Source organism: Natrix helvetica, assembly GCF_964273705.1.
Source record: "Natrix helvetica genome assembly, chromosome: 3".
NCBI lineage: Eukaryota > Metazoa > Chordata > Lepidosauria > Squamata > Natricidae > Natrix > Natrix helvetica.
The window spans coordinates 145,039,509-145,066,788 of NC_138549.1; the positions used below are offsets into that span (position 1 = coordinate 145,039,509).

A 27,280-nucleotide genomic window follows, 5' to 3' on the forward strand; every position below is an offset into this window, starting at 1 on the left:
TAGCGGCAACTTCCGTCGAGAAGCGGATGACGAGCCTGACAATTGGAGCACTTCCGGTCTGCTTAAAAAAGCTATCCGTGCCGTCCCTGTGGCTGCACGTTAAAGTGTTCCGCTCCTCGAGTTGATGATAATATTTGAGAAGGTGTGCCCCCCCCCCCCCCGTGTGTAGTACATTTTGATAAATGTAATAGTACGTCTAGTGACTACTCCTAGTGGAAGAAGTGGTAGGCGGAAGGGCTGTTTGAATGGGTGGGCTTTACATTTTTACCACCCTCTTGTTCACAGGGCCGATACACAATTCTTCAGAAAAGGTATTTGTATTTATTAGTTTGTCAAACATGTACAAGATAGCAGGTATAAATATAAACATGAATATTAACGAAAGAAATGAATACAAATAGATGGGGACAGTAGGACAAGGATGTTAGCTACGCTGGTGTGGTCAATGCCCATTAAGATTTATTCAATTAAGTGATTTTTTAAAATGTGTTAATCACACAGCCATAAGCTACATAAGTACACTAGTTTTACTCAGTAATGTAAAAGTGATAGCATATATTGGAATTGGTTTCAGTGACATAGGTGTTTTTTCCCTTTTTAGTCCATATTTGTATCATATTTTATCCCAGCTTTATGATTTTGAAAAAGGATTTTTAAACTGCGGGGACGGGACCCAACAGGGCACACCGTAAGAATGTGATACATAGGTGAATCTGTTATAGTCTGCCTTTACTCAGTCACTAAAGTGCAAAAATAGAGGGAAATTGAGATTAGCCTCTGGATAGTCACCCTTCTTGCTTCCCATGTTTTATGTATGGTTGTAAGTGCCCTAGTTGTTTTAGAATATAGAATAACAGAGTTGGATCCAACCTCCTGCCTAGGCAGGAAACCCTACACCACTTCATACAAAATCCAATATCTTCTTAAAAACTTCCAGTGTTGGAGCATTCAGAACTTCTGGAGGCAAGTTGTTCCACTGATTAATTGTTCTAATTGTCAGGATGTTTAGATGTTGGCTTGAAAAATTCTTGTTCCAAGTATCTTATTTCCTATCCTTATATAAAGTGTTGCAATCACAGAATTCATGATGGCAGGATTGGAATGATATATTCATATCAAAACACACAACAAAACAGGCAAATGGGAATGATGGCGCAGAGCTGAGCATGAGCAACGGAAGACAAAGCTGAGATATGAAGAAGATGGGAACATGAAAGTAGGAGCTGAAAGGTTACAGGTTTATTGAAACAGTACATACCTATAGACAAGGAAGAGAATGTATGTAGTGAATTAAAACACTGGAGGTCTTTCTTGTCATCCAGATAGTATGGACTTACTTATGTTTACATTTTCTGTAATTTCCAACATTCATCAAGTCGTAGCTCACACTCAATCATTATTTACTTCGTGGATTAAAAAAGATGGTGCAGAGTATTATCACTAAAGTTTAGTATTAAATAAATAAATAAATATTTATTTCTTAGCCGCACCCTCTCCCGAAGGACTCGGGGCGGCGTACAATGAAACATATGAAATAAATATGTGGACAAAACAAACATATAACAGAGACATATACCGAGACATACACAAGGAGGAGGTCGGCTGATGAATAAAAAACAATTAGAATACAGTGATTAAAAAACCCCTAAATAATTAAATATAATTAAAATACCCAATTAAAAACCCGTCAGGAGCGATATGGTTAGATCAAAGTTGAGCCAGGCCAGCTACTTGGAATAGGTGGGTCTTAAGCTTAATACGAAAGGAGCGGAGGTCAGAGGTATTCCTAATATCCGGAGGGAGGTCATTCCACAGGGCTGGGCCCGCCACAGAGAAGGCTCTACTCCTAGGCGCCGCCCCCCGACACTGTCTAGTGGACGGCACCTGGAGGAGGCCCTCTCTGTGCGAGCGGATTGGTCGCAGGGATGTATTGAAAAGAAAGAAGCGGTTATAGAATATAAACAAGTGGAGGAATTAAGTTTCAATTTAGAGTTGTTTAGATTTTTTGACAGTAGTCTGTGAAGCTGTTTGGATAGGATGTTGGAGTAGAGGAAACAAGACAATGTTAAGAAGATTGGTATCCAAGCTGGATATTAGGAAAGAGAGAGAAAAGAAGATGGACTGTAGGAAGATGATTTACCATGGCTTAGAGAAAAATGGAGAAGATGTTTGATCCAAAGTCTGCAGAACCTGATTCCCTGAAGAGTGACTTAGTGAGATAGCAGTTGACTGAGCAGTATCAGTTGCCATTGGAAATCTTCATGTCAGGAGGCTGGGTTATTTTGCAAGATGCTTGTTCCCAATTTTTTTCTACCCATTCCAGCTGATCCAGCAGAAGAGGCATGTTATGAGTCCCATCAATTAAGGAATGTCATCTGGCAGAACTTAGAAAACAAGCCTTTTCTGTCATTGCACCTGCCCTTTGGAATTTCAGTATCTTGGATATTAGATTGGACTTTTTGCAAAACCAATGACTGGTTCCTGGGCTATTATGCTCTTAGTAGAACTGATGGCAGGTTAGAAATGGGATAGTTGTCTTGCACTTGAATCTGAAGTTTGTCTCCATTTATAGGGAGACTCTGTGTGTGTGTGTGTGTGTATGTGTATGTATGTATGTGTGTATGTGTTACTTGAGTTCATTTCTTATCACCAAAACTTTTTTTGTCCAAGTAGAAATTGGAAGTCTTTGAGTGGTGATTTATTTTTGATTTTGAAGCCAGACTGCATGACTTTCTCTAATTCTGGGAAGGTTACATTATTAGCCAGTATGATTCGTCTGTGTGAGTTTTGATTGCATGGGTAGGAATATAGTTTGATTGCATGGGTAGAAATATAGTCTAGTTGTGACAGATGAGGAAGATATGGCAGGAGACTATTTTAAGGAAGGGCGAAACCGACAAATCGTCAATATCACTAGTGATGGCAGAATCTGTTGATAGATCTGTAATCTGTTGATAATAATTGACAAGTCTGTGTGCAATAGTAACTCATACATACAAATACTAATTATCTCTATGATTTGATGGTAAATGAGCACCAGAAAATGATGCATATTATTGAGACTTGGTTGGGTGATGATGAGGGTGTCACTGTCTGACATCTGCCCTCCCAGGTTTCAAGTCCTTCAGGAGTCTCTACACCCTGGTCAGAGGAATGGTAATCTTTAAAGCACCCCCTTCTATTCTTGGATACTCTGCTGGAATGTGAATTGAAATACTGCACGTTGGACAGTAGGGACAAGCTGGATACTCTACTGTGATGGCTATTTCGATGTCCAAGACAGTTCTTTCCTGAACTTTGATTTGGTCTAGAGGCTGATATTAAGAGTTCTCTCATAATTTGGCTCTGGGTGATTTCAATTTCCAGGTTGTCAGGAGCGGTTTTAGCAAATCTTGAAGTTCATGATCTCTGTGGTAATAATGAGCTTGCCCCAAAGACATTTGGGGCAGTTTTGTTGTATTCCTGGTCACCTACTGTCAACAGAAGAAGATCAGTGTGCTTGCTTCCAAGCTGCCGCTCCTAATCGGCCAATCTTGGTTGGTTCCTTGGTTTATCAAGAACATCAAGATGAAGCAGCAGAAGGTATGCCTGGCATGCACTGAAAAAAACTATAAAAGTGAATTTTATCCAAGACTGGTGTGAATTCAAGCTTAACACTTAAATTTTGGTGAGAAGGGAATAAAATGTTACTTATCTTCCCTTATTACATCGGCAGATTGCTATAGAACAACCCTGTTTAAAGTAGTCAGCTTCTTTTAGGGAAAAGATACAGAACATTTGACTTACTATAGTTGACACAGAAATCATTATTTTTATATTTATATTCATGTTTCTAGATCACCCTTCTCCCTTAAGGTGAGGCTCTGCAAACAAACCTGGGATTCTTTCTAGTTGATGGACTTTGGTGAAGTGCACTAGGATTTGTTGTCTGCTCCTCTCCTCATCCAGGAGTGAGAGAGATTAGATCTGGTAACTGACACCTCACTTTGAAAGTGGCAACACCAGCAACTTTGAAAGAGACTATGATGCCCCACATCTTAAAGATGCTCTCTCTCAATCTATCTGGATTTGACCACTATTATCCTTTTTATCTTTCCTTATAATGGCAATGCACCACAGAAGAAACAGATTATTCATTCAAGATACTTATCTGAACATGGGATGGAGATGGCATTGGTTGCTATTGTAAATTATTTCTTATTACAGCTTGGTATAGGGTAGTGTCCACCCTGGTCATGTTGGGTCACTCAATGGTCATGGTGCTCATTAGCCAATTGGTTGTTCAGTTATAGGCTGTTACAGGATTCCTCTAATTCCAGTCCATTTCCTCCTGCTGTTTAATATTGATATGAAACTGTTGGAGGAGGTGATTTGTTGGTTTGTATTGTATTAGCACTCTTTGATCCTTTATTTGGAGGTTGTATTTGGATGAGATGAAAGGGATTGAACACAAACAAAACAAAACAGCAGTTTATTAATTAAGGCTCCTTGGCATCTCTGGTGTTATCTATCAACGGAGTGACATTGGCCCTAAAGGAGGAATCCCATGACTAAGAATTTATCCTCTTCTCACAATACTAGAAGAGCTAATAAAAGTCAATGGGGTGGGGTAGGGTGTCTTCAATTGTACACCTGTTGTGGTCCAGCTTCACAATAATTCAACACTTCATCATCGTCATCTATGTGTAGTACTTGACTAACAACCAATTGCTCAAGGAAAATTCAAAATTCTGACAGGCCCAGAAAAGGGTCTAATTTCTCTCTTTCCTAAGAGAAAAGCCACCATGAGCCACAAAATGAGTGAGCATCAGATACATTTATTTCACTTTTATTGAATACAAGAACAGTGAGCACACACGCATACATCACCAAGCACTGAAAGAGGATATGACCGAAAAGGATGGGACAAAAATTGAAATGGGTGGAGGGGTCAGAAGGACAGAAGAATTAATGAAGGAATGACAGCATTTCAGTTGGTTAAGGTGCTTTTCAAATTAAAAAATAATTATGAGTCTTTTTAATTCATGCAGTTGCAGGCCAGTTTTAGAATCAAGTTGCGGGATTTGTTGCAAATAAGCAGTTGCATCGACCTTCCCTTTCAATGGAAAGACCCCCCCTCACCCAAAGAAAGCAAAGAGTGACCAACTATATCAGATGGCAGCCGAAGGTAGAAGAAACCATGATCTGAAGAGTATGCATGGCTTCCATTTTACCACAAATAATAAATATTATATATATATATTAATATAGATATCTATATATAAGCCACATCTTTCTAGGTAAACAAAAAGCTAGTTTTTGTTAATGGCTACCCTCAGTCATGCCGTGGGAAGAATCCAAATCTATTTTAGCTTTCCTTTCCTGTACTTGACAAGAGTTATATTCTGGTCTTTTTATAAATGGGTTTTGAAGCAATTTGTTTCCACAGGTTTTAGTGGCAGATTCATGTATATCAATTCATATAGAAGGAGCAACAGAATGTACTTTATATATACCTAATTTCTGAGCTTTGTTTTGAAATTAAAAATGAAATTAAGTTTAGGGGAGGGGGGGGGAGAATACTTTTTTTGTAACATTGAGGGGGACAAAACCATGATAATGCCACCAAGATTTTTCTTCAGTTTTTGAAATCAGCAGAACAAGATTTTTGTTTTCTACATATTTTATGGGTTTCTACATTTTTTGATGTTTTGGTTTTATGGCATCACATATTCCAGAAGAATAAAAGGAAACAAAAAATCCTCCAAAACATCTAAAGGAGAAAATCACTTGGATACATGAAAATTAGAAATGACTCTTACAGCATAAAGTTTATATCTATGCTTTCAGTGTTTAATTAGGACACTCCTTCATGCCAGAAACAGATCCAATTTTAAGGAGCCATGCTAATAGCCAATGGCCCAGTGTCTCCTACAATGGCAAACAATTTATGATATAAGATACATCCACATTACTCCAATGATTATTACCATTTCCCATTTTTATTTATATTTCCAATTAGAGATAAGAGATGTCATTATCCAATTCACAATATGTAGAAGGAAAAGTATAAACTCTTTCATTTAGATTTGTCTCATTTCTTTCTGCTTTAATTACTCTTGAGGTAATGAAAAGTGGTAAAGGACAATGTCTAGGTTTCATTAATGGCAGAGCAGTTTTATTTAATAGTATCCTTACTCCAGAGCAGTATTTGCTGTTAGTAGTTTGGTTCTCTAAACTTCACAGCCTTACTGTGGCAGATGAATGCATCTTCAAGAAACCCATGAATAAATCCTGCTCTGATATAGAATCCCCATATTTAAAGAAGGCAGAGGTGCTCTTTCTCCCTGATAGATATGGTCTCCAAAGTCTCAATCTGACAAAATGAAACCACACATGAGTGGAACACGTAATTGATAGGTTTGGAACCAAACTTTCAAATTTTGAAAAACCGACATGGCATATACAGTAACAACTTTGCCCTAAATAAACACTTTGCTCTGAAAGACAGCTAAATAAAGGCCTTAAACAATGAAGCAATTTGACCTCATTCTGTGTGGTGACCTTGTGCTCCTCCTAAGCCTGCAGGATGAAGAGAGACTGTTAATTGGCACATTTTAAGCATTCTAACTGGGCTGGAGTAACACTGATCCGTTTTGTTGCCTTTGACTCCTTCCATACTGTTATATGTGTCTTAACCAGTGACAATCACAGTTGTGTCACCAAACTCAAGTGAGAGACAACTTCCTCAGAATTCCTCTTTTTTCCCCTATTCTTAGTTTCATGGGATACTGGCATAATCTAAAAGTCTTGTAATACATTAACCATTATCAATCAAATAATAATAATGTGAAAATGTCATTGTCACACTTAGCACTGTTTGTTTTAATATCATTCCCCGCCCTCCCCAGTTATATATAATATCCATAACTTAAAAGCACATCAATATGAAATCTCTACAGGCTGCATTTTCTTCGATGAGAAATCATATACATTTCATTTTCCTTTGCTTTAAGTGAAATAAAGTCATAATTATCTTCAGCAGAATAAGACATTAGATGAGAAGAGGAAACATTTTAAAAAGGAAGGACCAATTGGGGGAAATAAAGGAATCCAATGGTGAAGCAACAAAAGTAGCATGGCGTGAAAATAAAGGATGATCACTGCACATCCCAAATTAGAAAATAATAAACAAATTATACAAGTGAATGGATTTTAATTCTTTCCTATCAGGGAATCATTTTGTAATTCTGCTTGTTTTGCTAGTTGATTTCTTGCTTTGTTGCAAAGCATTTTTGCTTTTCCATTCAGTGTGCAACAAATGAATTATGTGTTCTTTAAATGTAACATGCACAATGGTGGTTTATTGTATTATTAATATTATTACCATCATGATTTTTTTAGATCAGTCAATTCTTCAATTTATTTGAAGAGGTGGTTGGTTTTGCTTGTTGCTGATGTTGCTGTTTCATTCATCTCCAGCATATAGCAGCAGTGCAAGGATGCATTTTGTTTCCTGTATATATAATATATAATATATTTGCTATTCCTTTTTATTTAATATTTTGTCTCTCAACATTATTCTTGCAGCCAGGACGTTCTATGTCTCAGTGAGGAATCCAGCATAAAGGCCCCTTCTTTACTTCAAAGTTAAAATAGATGCCAACTTCTAGAAATACAAAGGTCAAGATTCCTATACAAGGATAAGGAAAATAAGAACATAAATCAATACATACAATGTCAATCCTTTATCAATATAATACTACAAGCTTGTTTGACTTTTGCAATTTAATATTCTTTAACAGCTTCAGCTATTTTAACAAGACTATATTGTATCAGGTACGAAGTTTTTGCATATTATAGAGCATCCTGGGGTCTATTTTGGGATGTCCCTTATTAGTACAGAGCACCATGCACTCTAATCGCTTTATTGTGTGAAGCCCATGGAAAACATCCTCTATAGGAGGATGTTAATCCATTAGGACCAGACTTTCCAAGCAAAAACGTATGGTAAGCATTCAAAATGGCAAGATTCTTAGCCAATTCTCATTCTTTTAAATTAACTCATGCTTATCCTTAGTTATAAATCTGATTACTATATGGCACAGTTCACAAATTTACCTTACTACAATCAAGATAATTCTTCAATACAAAGCATCAGCCACATAGTTTTGTTTAAATAGCCATTTTTGAGAGAGCTCGTTGTTGTCTCACTAGAAGGATGCTTGCTTTGAAAGCTACAATCTTTCTATATCATTTACTATTTTACTTGGCCTGTCAAGATCATATTTCTCCACACTTTCTCCATATTTATACCCACCTGAGGCTTCTTGTCCTTTTCTTCTGGAGATGGGTCTGTTTCTCTATATACTACAGCTTTGGTTACCAGCATATCAGGATGCTGTAATTTTGCCTCCTTGATGGCTAAAGCCAAAGCCTATGGAAAGAAAATAATTCACATTCAGTAGTATTTCACTTATGTCACTGGAGGCCAATTTTTGGCTCAGGAACCATGAGTAGTCCAATTTCTGCGCTTTGCTAGGTCCCTTCCTCAAATTTTAGCCAATCTTTTATATTTGGATAAGGTGTAAGAAGAAACCAATCTTTCTTGGCAATTTTAAAAATGCACTTTTAAAAAGACTATGGGTTTTAGTCTAGGCATATCCCCCTTTTTTATTTCACCATGCCCACATTCCTTCTGGCTCCCAAATCATTCTACAGATCCAAATGCAGCTTCAATCACCCCAAAATGTGCACATGTAAGAACAAGTGAAAATAATTTTAAAAAAGAATAAGTGAAAGAACACACATTTATACTTATGAATGACAAAATCAATATCTCTGTTCACACAGATATTCCTAACTATCAATAAGCACAGTTTCACATTGTACTGTAGATCACAGAGCCCTACATTTTCCCCCTCTCTTTCATGGTATCGTGAATTAGGTCTACATACCAGAAGTATATCTATAATAGTTTCTAAATTATGCAAATATTATTACACTGTTATCGGTATGTCTATCACTATAACTGGAACAAATTGTAGTGCTTTTAAAGGGCGGATGTCAAACTCGCTGCGTCATGTTGCCATCATGTGATGCTTCGTAACATTTTTCCCATTCGCAAAATGGGTGGGTGTGGCCTGTACGTGACGCATCTGGCCCGCGGGCTGCCAGTTTGTCACCCCTGTCTTAAAGTATTTGCATGCATACGTAAAAGCTGGAAGGTGGATACAAGATCTGCAGTCCCACCTTGTATTTCCTCTGACTTTCACATGTTCAAGCAGAAGAGGGATGAATTTTGTTATAATAACATCCCCGAACATGCAGAGAGCTCTGTATTTGCATCAAAGCATGATAAATACAACATCAGTTCTTCAAGCTAAATATATGGATGTTAGAAACGGTAAAGGTTAAGACAAGTTTTTAGATGAGTACCTGAGCAGGCATGAGCAAGGAAATATTTGGGGACTGTGATCTTCCTAACCATTTAGTATCAAGGTTGCCTGCAGGTGCATGCAATAATTCTTTCAGGAATTCCGTGCACACACAGGAATTCTAGGACTTGACCTTATTATCCAAATTTCCATTTTTTTGCAGCAAAATAACTAAATGAAACTGAAACAGCTTCTATCACACTAAAGAGTTCAATAATACAGATGGGCATATCACTGAATTTCATTTCAGCAGTTACAGGCCTCTTTCTCAGGCTTCTTCTTACATCCGCCACACACAGCTTTCACTCTTCCTGCCTTCCTATCTTGAACCATAACACCTCCATAAATAAAAAGGACAAGAGTTTCGTTCAACTTCCTAGCTAAAAGCTTCCATTCATACTTGATCTTGATCCACATCTTCATCCCCCGTTATGATGATTCGCTTTTCTATTCTGGTTTCAGAAAATCCTCCTTTCACAGTCTGGAATAAAAAAGAAAATAAATGCTCAGTATGATATTGTAAATCCCATGTCTAAAACTGTTTTGAATGATAGCTTCTGCTTTACTGGAGCACAAGAACTCTGACTAATTTGACACAGGGTGCCAAGCTAAGCTTTGCTTAGTCATGATTTGTTGAAAATCAACAATTGGCTATACTGTGGCATACAAACTACAATGCCTAATAAGATAGATTATGGTTTAGACTGAAATTTATGACATTCCTTTTTTACAAATACTCTCTTGGGAGTAAGAAAATAAGCTACATTTAATTATAGGAGAATATTAGGCGGCTTGTGTCCCACCAGGTCATCCCTTCAGAGACTTTTCCTTACCTAAATAGAGAAAGAGAATGACTAAGGGTAAAAAAAGAAGCAGGAACAGGAACAATTTTTAAATTCCTCCCAACTTGACTGCAGCTGATTGCTCTCAGGTAGGGAAGTAGGGAGTGGTCTACGCAGCCTCTGAAGGTCTAGGGTGGGAGTTGTCTGCCCGATCTCCAGTAGCCAATGGAGCGGCCAGCCTACCCAGTCTCAGGCTGGGCCAGTCTACTGAATCACTGGGTAGAGGCCCAGCAGCATGAAAGCACTGAAGCTATCATCAATGTGTCAAATTTCAATGCCAAGGGAATTGTGGATATTGGATTTTGGAAATACTCTGTACATTAGCCCATTTGAAGTACATTAGCCCATTTGAAATACAGTAAACTGTTGCCCTAGGATGCCCTATTTTGCCCAGTTAAAGGTTAAAGACACATAAATGTTAATAGTATATAGGTAGATGTGATATTTAGAGAGGTACAATGTGCCTCTTATCTAGAATAAATCTTTTCCCAGTTCATTCATGAGAAGTGAGATGTAAGTGGGCACTGGAATAAGCTGATATTCTGTGCTCCTGCACTGATCTTACCTTGGTAACATGGGTAGTTGTGGAGGTGGAGAGGGTTTCTGCAGTGGCACCAAAAAGGCTGGTGAAGGCTTCTTTGCCAACAGCACCACTGGCAATCTATAAACATATGCAAAACATGATCCACATCAACAGATTTACAGTTCCTCCAAAACAGAAGTCATAGGCATGGGTTAAGTTATGAACCCTGATACTCAGCTTTCTCTAAAACAGTTGTGAAGATAAAGTTTGTATTACTCCAAAGAAGATCATAATCAAATTTTTGAGGACAAATAAATTGGACCTCTTATAGACTGTTTACTTTAAATCAACTTAGTTCTTAAAAATTTGTTTTTAAAAGTTTTGCAAAATCAAAAAATCATCTTAACAATGTATTCAGCTTAAGCATTTCTTATTTGAGCCAGTTACAATTGCAGTTTCTGAAGTCCTACAGCAGTTAGAAGTTTTGAAGCATTTATCTATTTCTTTTAAGGCAGTAATTGTCCTTTATAAGGAATTGAAAGAAGATACGTTGATATTACTTATTTACATGAGCTTTGAAATACAGCTTGACTATTATGCTCTGGTAAATCATTTGGGGGGTGGATATGCATTAAACTATGCCAATTTATCCAGTTGTTTCATGTAAATGTTAAATAGGAGTGGACGAAGAGATGAGGTGGGAGGTACTCCGTATAGAAGGGGCCTTGAGTTAGACTTCTTCCCCACACCAATACTGACTAGAACAACTATAGAAAGGAAGTGACTATTGCAAAACAGTGCCCCCCGCAACTCCTAAACCTGCCCAGAAGGGTACAAAAACTGTTGGCATCAAAAACTGCTGACACATACAGGACAGGCACACCACCCTCATCCCAGTCACTCCAAAGATCATGCACAAATGTGACTTATGCCACCTCAGTTCCATAACCCAGCCTGAATCTTGACTGAAAAGTATCAGGATAAGAGTCCCAGGAAAAGGTCCAGAGTCACAACCTTAATGGTATCTGAATAATAATATGTTATTTCCTATGTTCCAGGCTGAACTGTGAATGTTCATATTACTGAATGTTCATACTAGGTCCAGTGAAGTATTATATATCAGCCTACTATTTCTGTTTCAGGTTCTTTTGTGTCTTGTAATTTTATTACTGATTTAGGAAACAAGGATGGGACATTTCCTCAGAAAATATGAACAATGACTTACTGGAGAAATGGAACGAAGGTCTGAAGTGCCTTTTGTAGGTTTGGTACTGTGATCCTGGGGAAAAAAATATTTATACTGCAACTTATGTTTATAGGTCAGATCAGACAAGGGAGGATAGATGCTCAAAGACATGAGGAAAAATCATAAATTTCATCCACTAATTTGTTCAGGGAAATAAAAACATTTATTCTAAAGTATAATCTACTGTATCCTGAAAGCCAACAGGTAAGCAAAATTATCAGTTGGTGGAATTTAGGGTTTCTATCAGGGGTGAAAATCCAGTAGCGGAAAATTTGAGTAGTTTGGAGAACTGGCAAATACCACCTCTGGCTGGCCCCAGAATGGGGTGGGAATGGAGATTTTGCAGTATCCTTCCCCTGCCATGCCCAGCAAGCCATGCCCACAGAACCGGTAGTAAAAAAAAATTTCACCACTGGTTTCTATCCATAACATTTAATGTTATTCAAAAGATTTAAAGAGTTCCAATATTTTTTGCATCTCTTATGTGATTATTTATTGTCAAACTAGTTGACAATGAAAATGTATCTCATACATTTTATGTCACATTTTAGCAAAGGAATTTGGACTCACTTAAATCTATTAAGGGGCTATTTCAGAGATGGCCAGAACTGACATGCCCCTAGGGTCATCTCTTATGAATATAAGGACCCGAGTCAAGATAAACTGAAAGAGGAAGGAATTGGAAAAAGAGCACAATCTTTCATTTTGCCTCCCCTTTGTTATTCAAAATCAGCCAAGAATGGTGGTGGCTACAAGTTGGAAAGGGACTAAGCGCAAAAAGTCTCAAAATGGAACTGAGATGCAGTTGAAGTAACTGCGGATAGCAGGGATAGACAAGAGAATCCCACATTCACCCTGTGTCACAAAGGAGCTAAATTGAGGATGCTGCAATGCTGACAAATGGCCAGAAATGAATAAGTTCCACATGAATAACTTACTGAGGTTGTAGACATAGTTTCTGGGCTTTCAGTGTGGGAAGTGGTTACTGCTTCTTTTCCATCTGTAGTAGTACCATCAACCTGAAAAATGAAATAATAAAAGTCAATAGAAGTAGAGCTATTAAATGCACATTCCATTCAATTCTAAACAAATTAACTAAAATATATTCATATAAGATAGTAAATTACTTCAATCTAGTCTCCTATTCATACATTATCTTAAAACATGATTATAGATTGAGCATTTCATGTCTTTAAGTATTTAAAAACAATAAATAGTGTATTTTAAGATGTATTTAAGATGTATTTATAAAAAAGCAAATAGTGAATATATCATTACACTATAAGTAAATTATTTTTCCACTAGCAATTTTAGTGGGCTGTTTTGCCTATGGACTTATAAAACACATTTGTGCTTACAGCAGAAATTTAAGTGTGCAATAAAGTAACGGTTGTAAGTTACCTGTGTAATTTCTGTGGTACCAATTCTGTGTTGTACAGAGCTGTCTGCTTCCACTTTCTTTACAATTTCTGATTTCTGATTGAAGGACTATCAAAGAGATTAAAAAAAGGATGGCAATCCAAATATTGTTAATTAATGACAGAAACGGCTGTTTTGCGAACAGTCCTTTTCCTGTCCAAAAATATGCATTTTTAATTCTCATTTTGTCAGATGTCATGGTTAATCAAATAATTCTTGCTGATTTAAGCTCAAGAATTTTATTCCAGAGCTCATATTTGATAATAAAGGAATGACTAAAAGTGTATAAACTAGATCATATGTTATTTCTATGAAGATTATAATCTGGAAAAATGGAATTAAAATTCAAACTGGCAAGAAAGCAAAGAACTACAACGATTTGTTGTTGAGTGAATAATTTTAGAGTCCTGTTTTTGAATATAATCTACCCATTTCAAATGCAATTTCACTAACTATAGTAACAAAGATTAAGCCAGTTTTGCTCTTATAAATCCATGACATTTGCCTAATATTAGAATTTTTCATTGTGTCCCCCGTATGTTTTCTTCCATCTCTGACCTTTGTGTTAATCAATTTGGAAAGACAATTATTTTAACAGTACAGTATCTGCTTTTTGATTTAAGAGAATCAGAATAGCCAATTGTCATTTGATTCATCTATGATGTTCATTTTTAGTTATTTTATACATAAATACCAAGCATATTTAATACACATTGTTATTTGTTGAATTCATGCAACAAAGAAAATACAAACATACAATACACCCAATACAATGGAGCAGCCAGGCAAATGCAGTTGGTTAAAGTGTGATGTAACTTCATGATTAAAGGAATCACAAATGCCCTCAGAGGACAAACATGCATTTGAATGTCAGAAACAATCATGCAGACAAGACAGTCACATTCATGAAGGTAAAATATTTTAAAAGGCTAATAAGAAGTGGATATGTTCTTCCAAATATGAGACGGACAACTGATCAAGCGGTGCAAATGCCAAGACAGACACTACTGAAATGAAGACATTTAGACACATCTGTGCATTGTGTCTTCTTTTGTACCTCTTCTGGGGTTACATGATAAACCTTATCTTCATCCATTGCATCACCATCTTCCTTGGGAGCTGATCTGTCAGTTTCCTCAGTAGAAATCTGACCCTCTGCTTCTCCCTCACTCTTTTCCTTATCAAGTTCAGGGAGACTCCGTGAGAAATCTTCAAAGGCTGCACTTTGGTAGTCACCAATGACGGTGAAGTCCACCTCAGCCTCGAGGCTGGAAGTTGAGCTGACAGTAATGCTGGAGCACTTGCGCTCGATGGCCAAATGGTTGTCTTTCAGGAAGACCGAGTCTCTCTCCTGGTCCTGGTCTTCGTCCCCGGTATCACTTTCAGGAGCCCTGTGCCGAGGCATCTTAGATTTCTCCTCTGTGCCCTCCCTCAATCCCGCTCTCTGAATGAGACAAAAGGGAGGAAAGAAGCTAAGGCTCCAAGCACTGAATGGCAGATGGTAGCCATCAGAAGCAATGAAACAGAAAGAAAGAGTGAAGAGAAGCATCAAAGAAAGGGTGTCAAACACATCCCCAAAATGATCACCAAAACTCATCTCACAGCAAATTCTCTACAGGGAGGAGACAAGGTGAAATATTGTTTCGTTCTACTTACAAAATCGCCAGGAGGAAATAAAATTGTGATTTTTGAAAATATCAATCCAGATAAATGATTGGATATTTTATAGGTAGAGGACGTTTGTGCAAAAGAGCAAATGTTGTAAGATATTTTAAAAGAAATTCAGACAATCGCTGATTGTTAGGATAGAAAACATTCAAAAGGAGGGGAAAAGAAAGAAAGACGAAATGGGGGGGGGGAGTTTAAACGAAAAAGGTGAAAGCTAAGATTGAATCTTTGCACATATTGCAGGAAAAAGCATTTGTCAATTTCACTGAGATCTAGTCAACATGTTTTTTTTTTCTGGACCTTTATTATGTATACCTCACTTCAGTTTTTACAAGGGCTTATCTATCCTGAGGCAACGTAACATCTGGATGAAAAGAGCTTGTGTTGTGAGTGCTCTCATCTTGTGGCTGAGAAGCCATCAGAGCAAGCACGTTTTAATGTTCTCCAAGCAGGATTTTAATCAGTGTAATTGACAAGAAAAATCAGAACAAAAGAGATGTATCTTAAGCTCTTCTTTGAGGGCTACACATATACCTCTCAACTGCATTACAGTGATTACTCAGTCGAGCCCAATGGTTGTTTTTCAGAAAAATATTAAAATATCATAGAATTATTCATTCACAGAAAAATCTCTGTTAGGTCCTGAGCCAAAAATAATTTAAATCAATGAATAGGAGCCCTACTGAAATAAATATTACATTTTGTCCAGATTCTGGCACGTTCAGAGGTATGAGAAAAGATATTTGAAACACAGATAGGAATATATTTATATATATTTATATATACAAGCATCAAATATATCTACATAAATAAATATATATAATTATACAAATATATATATATATATATAGCAGCTGAGTAAGCAAGGAGAAGGGGTGGTGGTGCATGGCTCGCCATCACTTAGGTTGAGCTTCTACACCACAAACATAAGCAGTTAGTAAAACAGCACTGAGACCTGAAGGGCCACTGGAGGAGCAGCCTTTAAACTCTCTTCTTTCGGAAAGGCTTTTACTGATAGGCCTGACAAATCCTTTTCTTCCCAAGTTTGTTCTTGAAATTTGCTCTAGATTAGAGAAAAGGGATTAGTTTTTTGGAGCACAAAGGAGTTTGACTATTGCTTTACTGGAGCAATGTGAAGCTCTTTGGTCTGTCAGCCAGCCACTAGCTTGTCAAGAACAGAAAGAGAAGGAGAGCTCACAAGCCAAGCCAGAAAGGGGATCAACATTAAAAAGATGCAAAAAGGAGGAAGCTGGAAGCATGAGAATGTGGCTGCTAGGGGTGTGCATGGGGGTATGGTTAAGGTATAAAGCTCTAGGCATGTCATCCCCTCCCACCCTACCATTGAGCAATTCCATTCATAGTGCTCTTGCCTAATTTCAAGTTAGCAGCTGGCATTCTCTAGTAGCCAAATCTTTTAGAAGTTTTCTCCCTTTCTCTCCCTCTCTCTCACACACAGAAACACTTCAAAAGCTGATGAGCTGCCTGGGCCAGGAGGTTTGCATTCAGTAACTGAGCCCGGTCACACACACATACAGAAAGGACAAGGGATGCAAGCAGCAGTTTTCAATCAATGGCCATGTTTAAAGCCATGGCACATGATGCATAAAGACGTGTCACACAACATGCTTTATGAACTTTCCAATGGGACAGTTCATGTGGGAGTTACCACAGCTTCTGCCAAAGTGATTTCACAGCCAGAATCAGGAGAAGCCAGTTCAGCTTCTCTTTCTCCTCCTTGCTCAGATCCAAGAGAAATATCCTCCTTCCAAGATGACAGCTGAGATGGTTCTCCCTCACTTGTGCCTTGATTTTCAGCTAGGTAGACTATGTCTGATGTCCCTCCAGGGTCTTTTGTTTTGCCATCTGAAGGTTGCAAAGCCACTATTGATTTTGCACAGCTGTTTTCCAAAAATGTATCTTTGTGTAGTTCTATGTTTGATGAATCTTTTAGTATCTCACTGCCTGGACAACTATCGTGGAATCCTGTTAAGGCAACATCTGGTTCATCAGAAAGTGAGCTGTACATTTCACCTTGTTCAAACATCCTAATTTTAGAAGCTACAGAGTTTTCTTTATTTGTTGCACTCTTATGCTCAACAAAATCCTTTGAGCTCTCTGTGGATAAATCTGCATCCTTATGCTTTTGAGATGAAGCTGTGCTATACCCTATGAGCTTGAGTTGTTCTAGATTGGGTTTTTGTTTGTTATGTGTAGTTTGCACAGGTTTCAGGTCCTGCTTTATAGCATGAAGAGGTTGTGAACATTCTTTGTTCCATTCAGATGACCCAGTCTTAACAGACTCTGTAGTGTCAAGTTCCTCTTTTAAAAATAAATGGCCTTCCAATTCTGAAGGTTTAGAACCAACTACAGAGGCAGGCTTTAATAATATTGTATCCCTAGATGGCTGCTTCAAGCCAGAGGTTGTACCCTGAACTACTTCATCTAGATTTAAAGTTAAAACAATATCCTCTGACTTTGCAGTATTATCTTTGGTCAGCTCATCCATTTCACACAGCTTATCTTTAGCTAAGTCCTCCCAGTCTGGAATATTATTCTTAGGCACCTCTTCTAATTTTGGGAGTTCAGCCAATTCTTGGAATTTATATTTAGCTATCCCATTTAATTCATGAGACTCATTTCTGACATACTCTTCAGTCTCGGAGGATCCATATTTAGCTGTTTCTCTACATTCTGACATATTATGTGAATCTGATGGTTTATTTTTAGTTGCATCTTCTGACAGGGTAGACTTATCTTTCGTTATCGGAGCCTGTTCACTAGAATTAACAAAGGCTCCACTTTCCATTTCTTGTTTGTTTATTGCTGGACTTTTCAATTCAATACTTTCATCTTTGGCTGATAGCTCTGAGTCAGGCAGTTCATCTTTGGTGGAATCTTCAGATCTGATGTATTTGCTTTGGACTAGTTCCTGACCTTCTGATAATTTGTTCTGAAGAGGCCAGTTTGAATCTTGAGTCTGTTCTTGGGCTAATTTTTCTGTTTTTGCTTCTTGCAATATATGTGAATCTCTAGTTGAAATTTCTGTAGAACAGGAAAACTGATGTTGTGAGGAAATCATAGTGGAGTCCATACATTCTATGGCTTCCATCTGAAGAAGTATTTGAGTAGCTTCCATTTCTTCTAACTTATTTCTTTTGCTTTGATTTTCTGAAGTTTTTAATATTATGCTCTGTGTTCCTATGGCAGCATCAGCCTCCGTCTTATCATATTCTTTTTTCCCTTCTGGAAGACTGCTGTTATATGTTTCATCCACTCCTTTTTTATGCTCGTAAGAAGGATAAGCTGTTGCCTCTTTGGGGGAGAGTCCAGATTGTAACTGAGGCACTGATAATGGGATTATGGAATCCCTTCCACAGGCTTCATCTGTCAAAGAAAATGCATTGCATTTCTGATCATCTTTGATTCCATAATCATTTGACTCTATAGGAACACCTTCCCCTGAAATGGATGAATGAACTTTTTTTTCATTTGAAGACTGCTTAATAGAATGTATGTTTTTGTCATCTGCAGTCTCGGACTGCTCTGACTGAAGAATTGTTTCGCTGATGTCTGACATTCCTTCACAATATGTGGGTAAGGGGAATGGAAGCACATTTTCTCCCTCTCTCTTTCCTATAACTGGGGCAAGACTAATGCTCTTCTGTTTTTCTATTTCACTTTCTGGCCTCGTTTCAAAGGCACAACTCTTTCTTTGGTCAAGAATTTCCTTGGTCTCATTATTTGTTTCATCTGTTTCTTCGGAATCCAAATAGATGATCCGTTCAGATGCTGTCTTATCACTTAGTTTCACCTTAGTTTTAACTGAGTCAGAATCTGAGGTATCCTGAAGAACTTCCTTTTCTGACAATTTCAAAGAAGTCCTATGTTCGCTTATTAGAATTCTGTTTTCTTTTTTGGGAGACTCTGGATGAAAAGAGGCACATGTTGGTCCGTCTTTAGATTGGAGCAGGCCAGTAGGTTGCATATTTTCAGTGGAGGCTAGCATCACATTCTTTATTTTGTCTTTCTGTTCTTCTTTTTTCTCAGGTTCACAAGAACCAAACAGCACTGCCTCCATTTTATTGCTTTTCTCTTCTCTTTCCCCGGGAAGTTTTTCTGCCTCAGAAGATTTCTTTCTGTAATCTTTCTCGTTCTTATCATCTTCCCATAATGATTCAAAATCTTCTGGACTGGCTATCATTTTGGCTTTTCTGTGGACTTTTATTTTGCTTCCCTCATTTCCTTTCACCTCTTGCTTTGTTGCTTCCTTGTCTACCCCTACTGCAGTGGGCTCTTTTGAGAAGTCCAAATCTGTTTGCTTTCCTGAGGCACCTGTGCTTGATTCTTCCTCTTGGGTCTTAATAATTTGTTTTAGTGCTAGCTCTTCCAGCCCAGAAGTTCCTCTTTCTATAAAAACCCAATGCTCTGAATCCTGCATTGTAATTGGAGCAAGAAAAATTAGCATTAAACATAAATTACTCAAATAGATGATAATTAAATAGATAACAAAGATCCTGATACAGCATTCATGCATTATCGCACAGGAAACAAGTACATAAATCTTTCCTTCATCAACTGGATGGTATAACATCTCAAACCTGAGATCAATTGAGAATTAAATTTTAACAAGTACGTTTTCTCCTTTTCTAGTTACAAACATCTGAAAATGTGCCTAAACATCATTGTAACAGTATACATTTATTACTGTAGATTAAAACAAACATTTTTGACCAATTGTGCTCTGGTATTTTGAATTAAATGATCTCAGGGAACTCTGGTAAGTTTTCTAGATTCATATTTTTTAATAAGAAATGAAAAAGAGTCAGGTTTTGGAAATGAACAACAGTACTTTTATAGCTGCTTTGCATTCTGTTGAAGCTGTATATGGTTTCAAATTATTTGATTGTCTAAGAAATACATAGGAGTTTTGAAAGGAGGCTTTTAATTACGGGTATGTTTATAGCAGAATTTTCTGATGGCAAATAAATGCATTTATGCATCTATTTCTTAATTATATGATATACCAAAATGCTGTAAATCAATTATAGTTTAATTATTTGAATATCAAAGTTCAAATATAATAGAGAATCATCAATGCATTTAGCATCAATTTAACTATAACAGTTTCTTTTTTACACTGTTACATTAATATGAACACCAAGGCTTTTTATATGCATATCCTAATCTTATTTGGGGTGTTGGCACTAGATTTGGCTCATAAATAACAGAAAATAAATAAAATAAATAAAAACATAAAATAACTGAAATAGGATATATAGGTTAATTATATTTAAATTAAGCCCCACTTAAATTATATACTGAGTAAACAGGTCAACTTAAACTATAACAGTCATCGGATGTGTTTCTGGATTTCTCCAGAGGCTTCCTTGTACATCATTTTCAAAACAACTGTGCAAACCTACAGGAAATTATCAGATCAAAGAGAATCCCTTTAATCCACTGAATCAAAAACAAAATTTTAAAACGAAAGCAGTTTGAAAAATTTAACAAACAAAATGGAAGAAGGTATTTTGCAAAACGATATTATATTATACATATGTATGTATGTAGATGTATATCACAATTATATATCACAATTAGGGCTTAACATGATATTCCACTTCACTGAGAAAATCTGAATAAAGTCATCAATTTATAAGAAGCAAATTTATATCCAAACCAGTTCAGTTCAGGGCGGGGGGGACCAGTCTGGTTTAGGATTAGGAAGACAACATTAAGAAAGTAAGTAAAGACTGCAACACCAATCTTTTTTTGCTTAAGAAAATAAAGTGTTTAACAGAGCAATAAGAAGCCTGGAATATATTACATGAAACAACAGTACCAAACTGCTTGAATCAGTGTTTCTCAACTTCTGCAACTTTAAGGTGTGGGGACTTCAACTCTCAGAATTACCCAGCCAGCATGGGTGTTGAAATCTACATAACTTAAAGGTATAGAGTTAAGAAACTTTGTTTTAAATAATAATGATGGTTTGCAGTTTTGGGATGCTTTGTGTTATTTAGACCCATCATCACCATAGCACGCTCAGCTAAAATTAAATCATCTCTATATAACAAACATATGTAAAGAGCAAATGCTGAGAATAGTGGTAGAAAAATGAAGAATAGCAGAGAATTAGATTGTTACTCTTATGTACTTTGCTTTACAATGGTAACACTAGCCTGCATTCTTTACTAAATAAAAATATTTTTTATCTGCTTAAAAGTGTTATTGATGGTTATTACATAAGATGAAAACTGCAATAATAGAATAATAGAATCCTGAGGGCAGCATCACAAAGACCTACAATTTGCAAATCTTCCAATTGTGACTCTAATATCATGTGCCATGCTGTGATATATAACCAACAACCTAACAGGTACATTATACCACAATTCATTACTGCAAGGGAAGCTTGGCACTCTCATTATTTCATCTGTTAGACACTACTTCTAATATTTCTATTAGTATTCATCTAATACTACTTCTAATAATCCTAATCCTAAAACTTCTGATTCTAGTTTCTTTTGCTTCTCTAAAACAATCACGAATAATTATACAGCATATGGAACGATTCCATAATCCTAAGTAGCTACCTATATTTGGCTATGAGGATATTGTTAATTTTTTTTGGCAAAGCAACTTCCTGCCGGCTTCCCACAATCAAAATCAATGGGGAAAGTGGCAAGAAGTTGCAAGCCCCAAGTTTGGCAGGCAGATAAGTGGCTGCTGCCCAGTGGAAGAGGATGTAATGGGGTGAGCGGGAAGATCAGGGAAGGTGTGTGGGAGTGTGTGAGAATCAGGGCGCAAGTCAGGAAGGGTGTGCAAGGCTGGATGAGACGTGCGGCACAAAACAGAGAGAATGCACAAGAATGTGCTAGTGGATAACATGGTGCAGAAGACTTACCTCAGTGACTTGCAACCTTCCCTGCCGGCTTCCCCATTGACTTTCTAGGGAAGCCATGAGGAAAGAATTCAAATAGCAATTATATGAGTCCCAGTTTCTGTTGTTTCCACAGTCATTAGGAAAGACAACTTCCTGCTAGTTTCCCACAACCAAAGTCACTTGGGGATGCCAGCAGGCAGTTAAATGGCAGCAGCTGGGTGAAGGAGAGTGCAAGGGCATGTGTAAGAGGCATGGTGTAAGTTGGGGAGGATGCACGGGGGGTTCAAGGGGGTGCATGAGAAGTACAACATGGGTCAGGAAGAGTGCATGGGGTATGAAAGTGGCCGGCATGGTGAGGTAGGGGAGACTTACCCCAGTGACTTCTGACCCTCCCTTTCAGCTTTCCCATTGGCTTTCTGGTGAAGCCGACAAGGAAGGTTGCAAATAGTGATCACATGATCCTGAGGTACTGCAACTAGTTGTAAGTGCGAACTGGTTGCCAAGTTCCCAGATCATGATCATGTGACCACAGGGATACTGAGATAGCTGGAATTCCAAAGACTGGTCTTAACCACCATTCGTTCAACATCATCATAACTTTTAATGTCGCTGAACGAATGGCCCTAGGTTGAGGATCTCCTGCAATTAAAAACAAAGTGAATTTAGAGTAAACACAGTACTTCCTGGACTAGTTACATGGATATGCCCAAACTATCAAGTTCATATGAGAATCTGATAAATTATATTACTTGATTTTTACACTTTTAAACATGCAAAAGAAGCTACAAGTATTATAGAATGATGTACCAAGCTATAAAAATATTATATAAAATATACCCTAATATTAAAATTCAATTTTGCTTTGTATTAAAGCATTTTATATTAGGCACAAATTAATCTACAGGTAGTCCTCCACTTACGACCACAAAGGAGCCCAAAATTTCTATTGCTAAGCAAGACAGTTGTTAAGTGAGTTTTGCCCCATTTTTCAACCTTTCTTTCCAGAGTTGTAAAAAGAATCACTGCAGATGTTAAGTTAGTAACACGGTTGTTGAGTGAATCTGGCTTCCCCATTGATTTTGCTTGTCGAAAGTGGATCAAATGATCCTGGAACACTGCAACTATCATAAATATGAATCAGTTGCTAGGTGTCCGAATTTTGATCAAATGACCATAGGGATGTTGCAATGGTTGTAAGTTTGTGAATTGGTGAATTGGTCATAACTCACTTTTTTCAGTGCTGTTATAACTTGAAACAATCATTAAATGAGTGGTTGTAACTCGAGGATTACCCGTATTTCTATTCAGAACATGTTTGTACAAATAATACTATGCAATTAATCTGTGTAAAACCATCCCAAACTTGCATATTTATATACAGGTTATATTTCAGAGCTATAGTGAGCTACAAATACATAACAAAGAACTGCATTGCAACATCTAAATGCTGCAAAATTATTTAAAAACTAAATTATTATCCAAACATTAATTTTATATGTGTGGCCAAAAAATTCATACAAGACTTAATATACATTTCTATCTCAATTGATAGAAATATAACAGTTATTTTCTTCCATATCCCATAACTTTGAGAAAAAACCCACAGGTAAGGTGTATATTACTTATCTTTGTTCATATAGATAAATATGCTTATATAATTAAATGGTATCTTAACTTTGTAATTGAAACTGACAGTTGTCTTGGATGCAAATAGTTGATCAGTCCTAGTAAATTCTAATTAAATAACAGCATATATAGTGGCAGTTTTAAATGATAATTTGAATTATTGTTGTCTTAATGTACATGCTTAGCTACAGCTATGTTTTATGAACCACAATCACCAAGTTCAGAAAATATACTAAGCTAAAACAAAGTATATTCTGACATAATATGTTCGAACCAAATCAATATCAATGTTCTGTGAAATTTGGTAGGTACTAATTATTTGAAGGACAGATTTAATAACAATGACCAGTTTCTTTTGATTTTGGCTTAGTATGATTGAGAATCATTTGGGAAAGAGGTTTAAAAATCTTGATTTAGTAATGTGTGTGTGTACAAAACAAATTAAAGCAGTTTAGCTGCTTAGTAGTCCATAGTGTAGTTGTTGATTCCACTTCTCTATAATACAACTTTCGACCAGAGTGATATTATTAAAGCTCTATCTGTTTCTTTCAGAGGTGGGGGGGGCATCTCCATCTATGCCATAAACCACAATCAGAACTCACAAAAGTTGTCAATTGCATACTTTCAATTCTAAGATAGGATGCAATGCTTACGGGAAACTACCATAGCTTTCATTATGCTGCCTTTGGAAATAATCACTGGACCAGAACACAACACCCTATTTCAAAATCTGTGCCATAATATCACTGCCATGCCACAATTGACACAAGCCACTATATTTGACAGCAGGTAAAATGACAGTCTTCTAGCTACTCTATATTGCTGTACTTCTGTTTAAATCTATGCACCAAAATTTTAACCACATCTCTTATTTTTTATAAGCTACTTGGGTTATAAAAATGAATGAGACAATATCTATCTGGAAATGTAAGATTTAGCTCTTTCTTTCTTTCTTTCTTTCTTTTTCTTTTTTCTTTCTTTCTTTCTTTCTTTTTTGCTAATAGGACAATTCAGAAAGCAGAACAGCCTTGCTGTATTGCGGTAAGGCTGTTCACTGCCTCTGCCACCAGATGTCTCAGATTTTATTTATCTGACTACAATACCACTGTAGATATAACACCTCTGTGGTTAAGTATATGAACAACAAATTGACCAAAATGGATGTCTCCTTGAATGAAGAAAGGTCACAATGTTTGTATGCTTGAACTACTCAAGTGTTTCTAAAGCATTTGTTATATTAATACTTTTGCATTTGGTAGCATTGGCCAAATTTGGAATAATGTTTTATTGTATTTCAGTGCTCTGCAGAAGAATTTTCTTTGTTGTGCAGGCTTATACATATCCATATTCCTTGAAACATGCTGAGTATCTTTTTAAAAGAAATGCACATACCATAGCTTTTAATTGTGTCCAGAGATATATCTAAGCCAGATCATCAGTCTCAAAAGTTCCTCAGAATTCAGACAATATTTAATAAACCTACACTCACAACTTTTTTCAAAGCAAACTGATCTACCCTTGCTGAATTAGGTCTTAGTCCTATATTCCAGGGGTCTCTAACCTTAGCAACTTTAAGACTTGTGGTCCTCAACACCCATTTCTGGGAGTTGAACTCCACAAGTCTTAAAGTTGCCAAGGTTGGAGACCCCTGCTATATTCTATTACAGTGGCCAATCAAATGCCTCTACACAACCTGCAGGAAGGAAATGAAGGCATACATCTCTCCTTTTGTTTCCCTTCAACTGTTATTTGGATGCATGCTGCTATCCACAACTGAAAAATTTGAAAAGCAAAAAAAGAGATACAGGTAATTTGCAGAGCTCACTATGGATTCTGTTACCTCCATTAAAAAGGAAATGAATATAGTATCACCTTATCTTTCACTGAAGCACATTTTGGTACAGTTTTCAAATACTGGTGGACTTTCCCGAAACGCTGACATCAAAATCATTTGGAGATTTAAATGCTGAATATAATATTTTGCAATAATTCACCACTTTTCCAGCATTCCTAGTAGTTTAGATATAATCAGATTTTCTTGTTTCAGATAAATTCTAAATGAACCCCTGATTAAGTGAACTTGGTTCATCAAATTCATCAGGTTGATGAATTTGGTTGATTATCAACTGCCATGAATACAAGCCTAAATGACAGTAAAAACTGCATCCTACTGATTTCAAAAGAGCAGAGGCCTTCTAAGAGCTCAACCCTTAGTAAGTGTGAGTAGCATTATAGCCTACATCAGAGGTGTCAAACATGTGGCCCACGGACTGGATGTGTCACCCGCTGGCCACGCCCACGTCCGGTTTAACGAAGGGAGGAAAAGTTGTGAAACGTCACGTGACGACGCCATGATGACACGAGTTTGACACCCCTGGCCTACATCTACTTCTAGGAATGGAAACAAAAAGAGAAGCAGATATAGAAAAGAGAGAGAAATTGAAAGGATGGTGATAACCTCAGGAGAAGAAACAAGGCTTTTCTGTATAAAAGATTCCATGATTAAGGCAGCTCCATGTTCAGATGACAGATCCTCTGGAGAATCCTCTTCTGACATCTATTTCAGCAGGGGAAACCCAAGACCCCCCGGGCAAAGAGATAGAGACAGAGAAAAGAGACAAGGGAGACACAGAAAAAGAAGCAGTAAATAAAGTATGGAGAATCACTCTATTTCCTGTGCAATTTACTCTGAGCTAATCCTTTATCTACCTTTTTAGGAAAGGATTCTTTTTTTTCAACTTCCATTTCCCCTCTGACAACAATACAGGCTAGTCCTTGACTTACAACCCATTTTTAGTGACAATTCAAAGTTACAATGGCACTGAGAAATATGACTTACAAACCAATCCTTGCACATTCCCCCAGTCATGTGATAAAAATTTGGTTGCTTGGCATCCAGTATGCAATTACAATGGTGCAGCATCCTGGGGACATGTAATAGTCATTTATAATCTTTCTAGCCAGCTTCTGGCAAGCAAAGTCAATCAGAAAAGCCAGTCTTGCTTAAAGATCACATGATTGACTTAACAACTGCTGTAATTTGCTTAATAACCATAGTAAACAGATCGTAAAATTGGGTGTGACTCCCTTAACAACCACCTTGCTTAATAACCTAAATTCTAGTCTCAGTTGTGGTTGTAAGTTGAGGACTACCTGTATTAATCATGACTCAGCTGCTGAACTCTGCTATTCCATTTTCTCTTTCTATTGGAACACTTCAACACAAGTCTATCAGAGCTATACAGAGTTTTCACCTTGATTTCAAACCAATATTTTTGCTCTCCTTTTTTTATATATAAGAATGCTTTCCCAATTAAGAGTTGAATTAGGGTCCACGGACCAGCCATAGTAGTTGAGTTATATGTCTGCTAAGTTCACTTTCAAAGCACCTTGCCTGAAGTGTGGTGAAAGTGTGTCTGCGTCATTTGGAAAAATGAGTCATGAAATGAAACCTATAGAAGGAAAAGGACTTGGACCTGCTATATTTCTTTGAGGAAAAACAAAAGATCAAACACATCCTTCAATGACTTGTGCAGCTTCCTTCACTGGTTAGGATTTTATGCTTCCAACTTTCCTGAGTTCAAGTTTAATCTATGTTTCACTGGAAGAAACCTCAACACCTTGCCCATTACTGTATTAATAGAAATTATAAAA

The 27,280-nt window shown here is 37.1% G+C and overlaps 1 protein-coding gene across 12 annotated transcripts in view; it reads right to left on the reverse strand.

Moving 5' to 3' along the window:
• Positions 1 to 4,812: 4,812 nt before the first annotated feature.
• EPB41L1 (erythrocyte membrane protein band 4.1 like 1) overlaps positions 4,813 to 27,280 on the reverse strand; it is a 212,276-nt gene continuing 189,808 nt past the window's right edge. For 5 of the 12 annotated variants that reach the window (XM_081947589.1, XM_081947588.1, XM_081947585.1 and 2 more), the window contains 9 exons: positions 16,070 to 16,177; positions 14,504 to 14,890; positions 13,429 to 13,515; positions 12,966 to 13,046; positions 12,007 to 12,060; positions 10,824 to 10,919; positions 9,817 to 9,897; positions 8,300 to 8,416; positions 4,813 to 7,672 (listed from right to left, as the gene is read on the reverse strand). In XM_081947589.1, the coding sequence (XP_081803715.1) occupies positions 7,664 to 7,672; positions 8,300 to 8,416; positions 9,817 to 9,897; positions 10,824 to 10,919; positions 12,007 to 12,060; positions 12,966 to 13,046; positions 13,429 to 13,515; positions 14,504 to 14,890; positions 16,070 to 16,177 (1,020 nt within the window). In that variant the 3' untranslated portion in view covers positions 4,813 to 7,663. The other 7 variants (XM_081947591.1, XM_081947590.1, XM_081947582.1 and 4 more) reach the window with 5 other exon arrangements.